Raw genomic sequence first — 9114 nt, 5'->3', positions numbered from 1 at the left:
CTCAGCTAAAGAGATTTCCAGAATTATTTTTTGAGAACTTTTCAGTTAAAGTTTATAAGATATACTTACAAGATTTGACATTTTAATTTTACAGCAACTGGAAACTGCTAGTAATATTTATGTTTTCGTTTTACTCTTAAATATTAATAAGATGTTTTTATGCATATCAACTTATGTCAAAAGTTCAATTCCTTTTTATGAAAATTTATGTTCACTTATATTATGCCACACAAAAATTAGGAAAGAGGAAGTAAAATTTCGAAAAAAATATATATAAAATTGCGTGCATACAATGTTGGTTCACATGCAACATGCAGACTGTCGGATATGTCGATGATGATGATAATAGTTTGTTTATTTTAATAAGTTATCTTGTTTATAAATTATACATATATGTAAATGATGTATATACAAAGGCAGATCTAAATTTAAAATTTAAGGGTTTCTATATTCCTCAAATTAATGTATAATAATAACTGGATTCACAGTTAAATATTTATGAATATTTAGTGAAATTTTATGAATATATAGAATTTGACCAAAAACTACTGAATTTTCGTGAACATGTAATTTTTTACTTTGAAACCAACATGGCGTATATCTATATATATATATATTTCCCTTATAATTATTACAGTACTAAAGAACAAATTAAGATACCGCCAGCTTATGGTGTTTCTTTTTAACATGCATGTCCAAAGATGAAGATAGATTTCTAGGGGACACAAATTAATGGGGATGGACTCTGTTGAAACAATCTACAGTCATTATCGTCATAATCAATGAGCGTTTTGTCTCTTTTATATCTTCTAAGAAGGTCCAAATTAAAGAGGTGGTCCGCAAGCTGGCTACAACTACGATATATTGATTCTTTTTTCGTGCAACTTGCTAAGAACCTAACATAGACAGAACTTAGACTTCCCATCTCTCTATAGGAGAGGTGATTACATACGACATGTCATTTTTTCAGTTTACCGAGGATACAGAGGTCGAGGATTAGGATAGAAGGTTAGTAGGTAGTTAAGTGTTGTCTCCTTGCATACGAGTAGCATTAGTACTAGTCTCGTTTTGTCCCTCGATTTCGGTTACTACCCATTGTCTCTTTGCTTTGGTTATTGCATTATTTTGTTGTTGTTACTGTTCTATTTTTGTGAATGCTATGTATTTATTTCTCTATTATTTGTTATGTTTGCTTTACTTATGTATTTTATATTTTAAACTGCTTTGATATGTGTTACTTGAGTCGAGGGTCTTTCGGAAATACAAGCTCTCTCCTACCACGAGGTAGGGGTAAGATTTGCGTACACTCTATCCTTTCCAGACCCCACATATGAAATTAAACTGAATATGTTGTTGTTGACAACTGTCTTCGTGCTTCCGTTCGAGAATCATTTCACTTCTTATGTCTGGATATTATTTCTACAATAATGAAAATTAAAATATCCTTAAGAGCGCATGGACGGGGCTAGGCTAAAGGGAGGGGTTCAATTGGAATAGAATTTCAACTTTATGTGTTCAAGATTTTAAATTTTAGAACGACTTTAAGTGCTAATAATTTAGTTCAGTCAAATTCGTAACTACGGTTGTATCTCCGCCCCTGGATCTCCATAGGAGCCTCTAGGTCTACTCACCCCGTGCTACTTGTTTAAAATGGAATTATTTCTATAATTGAATATCAAAAGTGCTATTTAGTAATAGTAATAGTAGGAACTTAGAGAGATTGATTGAGGCGAACTCGTTCATATGTACTTGCTAACTCTTAAGATAAAATATATGCTTCATATAGTTGTCAAATAAGTTAAGAATTTGAGGTTGCTCTTTCTTCTTTGTAAAGAAAATAATTTGTCTCCATGAAAATAATGGTAACAGAAGAATTGTCCGGCTGCAATACCCTATATATTTACCTTAATTTAGGTACTTCGACCTTTAGATACACATTGATCTCCCCAAAAAGCTCGTCGATACTTTATTTCAAGTACTTTACACGACAGGATATGTCTTTTAACTAGTCGGTATAAACATCTTCACATTATACAGTTACTAATAGCCAAATTGGCGTCGAGGAACACAATTTGGTGCAACTACGGGTGTATATTTGGCTATTCAGCCTTACTAATATATCCTCTTCTAGAAAGTATCTTACATATAAAGGTGGAGCTAGAGGGATGGAGGGGGGTTCATTTGAATCCTCTTTGCTTGATGGACCCTCTTAATGAAAATTGCAATTGTTTCAGTATGGTGATTGGACTATTCTACTTCCTCTCTTATTGCCTACTTGGATATTGAGTGGATTTTGTGCGTCCACACACTTAAATGTTCTTACAAAGGTGCAACAAGTATTCGGCGACCAATGTTGCTCTACTGAATCCCTTCTCTTATTTACTATGTCAATGGCATTATAAGTTCCTTCTATGTATAATCAAGTATAGTTGACTTATGCTACTTGTTCTAGAACACAACATATTAAAGAAACATCCACGGTTTATATATATCATATTACTCACGTAGATGTCGTAAAATCACTAACCACAATTTATTTTACACTTTGGTGACTTTGGTTAGAGGAATTTTTTTTTTTTTTTTTTTTTTTTTGATAATGTAAATTATTTATTAAAGGAAACAGTATCAAGGTAATACCGTTGAAAGTACGTTATGAAGAAAAAAAAAATTCAAAACAAGTTCCTTAAAAATAAGGAAAATTACTTTCCCAAAACGTAAAACAAGTTTCATATGTGACATTCCACATTGATTTCTCTCCACCCTCCCCACCTCCAAATCACCATCATTCGGTCACTGATCTTGCTATTACAATTGTAGAGCAACGGTAGGATTTTACACAAGAAAGATCACATATCGGACAACCCAAAATACATCCAAAAGAACAGAAAAAGATTATTTGACAACAATGGTTTAAGGTATCTGAACCTAACTCTACAAAATTTCTACTGAACTTTAAAGGGACCATTCATGAAGAGCACAGAATTGATTTAGGTGCTGAGCACCTGTTGGCATCTCCAGCAGCTTTTGCGAGATCAGCGATTTGGAGGCATGATTATGCCATTAACAAGTAACATTAAGACTTGTAATTCAATTAAAAATCAACATTACACCATGCTGTCTCGGAAGCCCAGACCGCATGAAGAAAAACCTTACAAGCCAACCCAGTATGAGCGACCATTGCAGTTGTGTATAGGAGATGAGCTGGGAGAAGTCACGCCCCACTCGTACCAAACCTATTTTTCATCAAGCAAAAAGTTCACAGATTGGCATTCAACAAATATCAATGAAGTTGGGAGCACATTCATACTTAGGTAAACTTTTACTATCTGGGTTCTTCAGTTTTGAGTATGCAGACTCGTATTATGGACATGGACTCTGTTTTTTTTTCAGAGGGAACAAGGGAATTTGCTTCTATAACATATGATGCTTCAATCATCACATGGAAAATTCTCGCTTCTGCCCCAAATTATACAAAATCATTTTTGAAATTAAAGAAACACAAATCTAACAATGTCTTTGTTGTGATATGAACGTTTTTTTTCACGGTTTGTACTCATTTCATTTGAATTTCATTTTTTATTTATCCAAATTGCTCCATGTTTTTATTATCAAAATCATTACTCTAGGTGATACAGAATGCCAGAATGGAATAATATACAAACATGCATGGAAGTAATTACCTTTGAAGTACCACAACAACGCCAAATGTGAACTTCTAGAGGAATGCCCGGTTGAACACACATAGGTGTTCGCAATGGGAAAAATATAGGGAACCTGATAAGGAGTAAGAATACTCTTTAGTCCACAACCAAAAATATAGTTATAAAATGGTGTTTGAATACGCAAATATCACTTTTGATCAAGGTCTCCTAATGATTTTGTTGGTAACTAGTTGGGCTAACCAAACTGAAGTGTTATAAGAAAGAGAGTTACTCTCTATAGGACAAATGCTTCTACAAGCCCCTAGAAAACAGAACGCAGAATAAAATATTAGCATACCAGCTGAACATGTTCGGAGTTGCTGTTGATGGTTCAATACCAAGATGAACGTCCTTGTAAAGTACAGAATCAAAATAGCCTGCAAATCCTGTTATTCATAGGTAAAATCAATGAGAAGTCGAGGAGTAAACAGAAACTATGCTTGTATAAAGCTTTAGTAAGCCAAGCATTGGTAAAACGAACAATCTAACATCAAATCAGTTCAAAATATTGCCCAGAACTATGTACTCCTTGCTCACCCTCATGGGAATAAGATGAATTCCACATGCTGGATTTAAACTAGATAATATACTTGACACTTGACAGCATTAAACACTAAAAGAGAAACCCTTTTTTCTATATGCTCCTAGATAGATTGTCATTGGCATCAATAAAATGAAGTCACAAGGATGAACGACTTCTCCTCACTTAAAGGAAAAACAGACAGGGAAACAATTGAGCATAAGTAACATATTCCTTCTAAACGAGGTACTGGTGAAACCAACCCCAACTTGTCAAAACCATTATGCAACCCCAAGCTAGTTTGGGACAGCTATAAAAATTCATTTGGCTCCATTTGGATAAACGAAATGGACCTGTTTAGATCAAAAGGGTTGAACCCAATCCAAAGCGCAGAAAACATTCACATATGCCTGTATCCAACACTAATCTTACAGTCCCGGCAGAGTTTTGGGAGAAGAAAAAGCTGAACTCACAGGAGCACAAAAAGACCTTTAATTGCTAGATGTTACGGCATATTCGTGCTTATCCAAATCAAATGAATAAAAAGGATTTTTCACTATACATTCATCAACTTTGGTTCTATATCTATTTCAATTTTATTTAGCACAAAATCAATGCTTATAATTTCTTAAAAGAGGTCTTACTGGGGTCAGGTCAAAAGGTATATTGGAAACTGTTGAATAAATAGAACACAGTGGCACAAACAGATTTATTGTAAGGGCAGAACCAGGAAACACAACCAGAGTTGAAATGCAGATGTGCCCGGCTATCCATCCAAGATAATATATGTCATATGCGCCGACGAAAAGGTTAAACCACTATCCCAGCGCACAAAGATTAATAAAACTATGGTTCAACAGTTGAGTCTATTGTGAAACTAGTAACATAGGACGTAATGTTTTGGATTGATGTTAGACTGGGTTCAATAAGTATCTCTAAAATGTCCCCATTTTCTTTAGTGTATCTATCTTTACACCATCCTTCACTAAAGACTAAGGCATTAGTTGGACTATATTATCCAGCAACATTTTCACGATGGGAAGTGCGTCTTTGTCACGCTTCATCACAAATTTCTGAATCTGTAGCTAACTAGTAACTACAAATATCATTCATCATATTTATGGCACTTACATAAAAAGTAAAGCACATGAAATTTGCATGAGTATGACAAATACCATGAACCAGGGCTGATCCAGTGTCAGCGGGTATCTCAAATCGTAGCTTCTTATACCGATGATTGCTTTTCTTAGTTGAGTCCTCTGGATGATTGAATGTAAAGACCTGACAAAACATAGAATAACCGAATGTAAGTTACAATAATAGCTCCTCCAAAATGACATACGAGAATAAATTGCATCAAGGAATACCAATGGAACCTATGCTTTCTTTCCTTTTTCATTCTATTCTCAAATTCAGTTTTATCAAAAGCGAAAAGTGCAAAAAAAGCTCTAAGGTCAGCTGGGGCTTTAAGCGCAAAGCGCAAATAAAGCGTGGGCTTTAATGAAAGAAAAGGCGCAATTCAAATTCATATATGTTTGCAAGAATAACAAATAAGACTAACAAATTGTCATAACGATAAAGTGAAATATCAATTATCTAGTGTCATCTCTTCAAGAGAGCTCATTGGCAAAGAAAAGTATGTGTCTTGGACAGCGCACATGAAGCGCTTAACATGTTTTGAGCCTCACTTCGGGGCTTAAGCGCGCTTTAAGCGCGCCTTTGTCTTTACTAGTGCAAGAAGCAGTGTGTCACGATTTACCAGTGAGGTTGAAAATGGGATGCACCATTCCAAAATCACTTTTACTTATTAACTCAAGAGATTTACAAACATCATTAATTTTCGTTCTTTTCTTTCCTGCTCTTGTGGAAAAGAGGGGTGATATGTCTGATTCATGTTACTGACTTTGTTGTTCGTGCAACAAATGGAGTAGATTAAATTATTTGTACAAATTTCATTATGTTTCTGTACTAAGCTCTTTTTGTCTTTTCCCAATACCAGTTGCAATATTTTCAAGGGAGATAACAAAGATAACCTTATGATTCTTTATTCCCTTGGGTCAGCAGTACAAGCAACCCTTATGAGTGTTTGGAACACTTTGCAATGCTTAATTGTTACAACAGTGTATAAACTTATTTTCTGATCTCAATTCTGAAAACTTATAGGACTTAAATCAGGATGCTTGTTACGTAAATGAACTTACCGGTTGAGGATAGTAAGCCTCGCTACACGGTGGAGCTTGACAACATAAGCAGTTTCGAAGTGCACAAGATCTTTGTGAGATTTGATCTGTGATAATAGATAAATCCATGTAACAAATAAAATAGATAAAAGAAAAATGCAAACTTAAAGTGAGGTCAATGAACCCCATATAATATAAAAAGACAAGGGCTTACATCATTTGTATAATTTGAAGCAGTCACAGGCTGGAAAAACTTGTATACCTGATATAAGCAAAGTAATTTAATATCACGGCAGACTAGTGGAAGTTTCTAGGTGTGTAGGAAAATATTCCATTTTTAGATCGACAGCGAAATTTGCAGCCAAGGAGATATAAAAGATTGAAACTACCGGGAAAAGTGAGAAGAAAGAGATCATTTCTCAAGGAGACAAGTTCCAATTTTATGTGTTTATGTCACAAAAGGTAATTCACTATCTTGGAATCACTGTACCTCCCCAGATTAGTTCAAGCAAAACCACACAAATCTAATATTATCAGACATGTGAACTAATTTGTACATTTCTACAGCAGATGCTTGCAAATGAGCAGACATTAACCCCTACTCATATTTAATCTTCACCACCAGAGACAGAACTCTGTGGGTCATGTAAAACCAGTGTATATCCAAACATGAAATGCAAAGGACTATAGGTATCTGAATACATACGATGATGGGATTGAAATTCCGTCTTCTTTCAGAATCTTTGAGCACCATCAAGACACTCGGGTGACAGCTCATTGTCACCAAATGACCCAAGTAATTCACTAACCTGTATTAGTTAAAATAAATGATGAGAGGAATTCAAATGAGAATTTGCAAATGAAAGTAATTCAAAGATTATATTTTTTGAGTAAAATGGTTTGTTTCTTCATCTGAAGAGTCAGTTTAATACCAAAAATGTCAGCTTTCTCCGGAGCATCCCAGCAGCGCATGTCACTTGAAACTATGGTGACAATTTTTCCCAGCCTCAATCTTTAGTAAGCTCTGTCTCAAATAAATAGCATTCATCAAAAAAGTAAAGAAAAGTTAGTGAGAGTCAGCTAAAATAGTAAAGTAGAAGTCAGTTGGCTGCCAAATCTTCCAACAAGGGTTTTATGGAAAGAGAATGAAAACATCAATTGATAATTTGGATTTTCCATCAAATTTGAAGTCAATAAAGACCCCGACTCTATAAGTGATGTCACATGCACGGAACTAAGGAAATTTCTGTGGATTCAGTCCGGTTCAACTAGTTATTCCTTAATCCAGTCTAGACTGTCCCAGGAGCCACCAACTAGTAAAATTCTTAATTCAAGCAGAGTCCTCGCTTTTTTGTTAGAAGACCAAGTGGAGTACACTCTACTCCAGTAAGAAAGAAGATAAGGACATATCTTTGAGGTTTTGATAAATTTGATATGGGCTTACATAGAATTGTATATATGGCCAAAGAGGCCAACTCAAACCTAGCAGGTTTAGCTGCAAGAAATCAGAATTTTTCCAATATGTGAAAACGAGATTTGATATGGGCTTACATAGAATTGTATACATGGCCAAAGAGGCCAACTCAAACCTTGTAGGTTTAGCTGCAAGAAATTAAATTTTTTCTAATATGCGAATTATGATTTTCTCCAATTACACATATCAGGTATATGTAACATTTTTATAACCATCAGGTATATCATATATGTAATGTCTCTTAACAAACTTTACATTTTGGGACGTCTCAACATGTTTGACCCCATTCATTAAATTATTCAACTTTCAAATTTTGATTTGATGTTTTCTCTTGATTATTTTTTTTTTTTTTGATTAAGCACCGGGTGTCCTAGTCTCTTTGAGCCCCGACTAACCTTGGGCACAGCTCGGCAAGGAGTTTCGCAAGTGCACCACGGGTAATCTGTGGTTTCCCCACCGATGGCCCTCGTAATTGCCTGGCACTCAGCGGGTTTCCCGAATCCTCAGACCTTCTCTTGATTATTATTCTGACTATTACTTCAATATTTTCTTCCATTGTCCTCAGATAATTTAAATATAACTAAAATTAGCATCTTAAAAGCTCCGTAATTTAAAATTCAGCTATTTCCGTATTTTTCCTTTTTCAGCTAGCTTAGAAAAGCTACTGAGAAATCATGAGAACTACACACATTCTAGACTAAAGAAAAGGAATACCAACAATAGCTATGCATCAAAAGTTCATGAAACTAAATCACAAAAGACAACGGTGAATTGATTAAAATGTAGGGTGACGATCGCATTCGGATTTTTCTCGACAGCATAAACTCTCAGCTTGCGGCCAGTTTCTTCAGCAGCCTGTCAGCGACACGGTAAATAAAAAACATAAGATGATATATATAGGTCAAATGCATATCCTCCATTTTTTTTCCTTTTTTTGACATTCTCTACAGGGGAAAATATTTAAACCTGCAGGAAGCCTGACAAGAGGTCCACGTCCAGCTCCCAAAAACCATCAAAACCTGCAACAAAACATTTCAAGAAGTCGCATTAGCATCTGGGGGATGCAACTAAAAGTAAAATCAAGACAACATCTCGAGCTGTTTAAATGAGAATAAGTTTAACATCAAAAGCAAGAAAGATAATTCTCAAGAGAAAACCCTTACAGAAGTGATTGTAGATGCCTTTTCATCTGGAACCCTGTCCACCAAAGCTTTCGGAACCGCTTTTTGATACCCAGAA

The 9114-nt window shown here is 35.1% G+C and overlaps 1 protein-coding gene across 1 annotated transcript in view; it reads right to left on the bottom strand.

The window, feature by feature from the left end:
- Positions 1–2668: 2668 nt before the first annotated feature.
- LOC132057558 (protein arginine N-methyltransferase 1.5) overlaps positions 2669–9114 on the bottom strand; it is a 29931-nt gene continuing 23485 nt past the window's right edge. The window contains exons 20-23 of the mRNA XM_059450196.1: positions 5397–5502; positions 4000–4087; positions 3681–3774; positions 2669–3233 (exon numbers count right to left, since the gene is read on the bottom strand). Of these exons, the coding sequence (XP_059306179.1) occupies positions 3150–3233; positions 3681–3774; positions 4000–4087; positions 5397–5502 (372 nt within the window). The 3' untranslated portion in view covers positions 2669–3149. The remainder of the gene's footprint in view (positions 3234–3680; positions 3775–3999; positions 4088–5396; positions 5503–9114) is intronic.

This window comes from Lycium ferocissimum, chromosome 1, assembly GCF_029784015.1.
Source record: "Lycium ferocissimum isolate CSIRO_LF1 chromosome 1, AGI_CSIRO_Lferr_CH_V1, whole genome shotgun sequence".
NCBI classification, from domain to species: domain Eukaryota; kingdom Viridiplantae; phylum Streptophyta; class Magnoliopsida; order Solanales; family Solanaceae; genus Lycium; species Lycium ferocissimum.
Note: the sequence above shows the minus strand (reverse complement) of the source record. Positions and strands in the feature narration are given on the sequence as shown.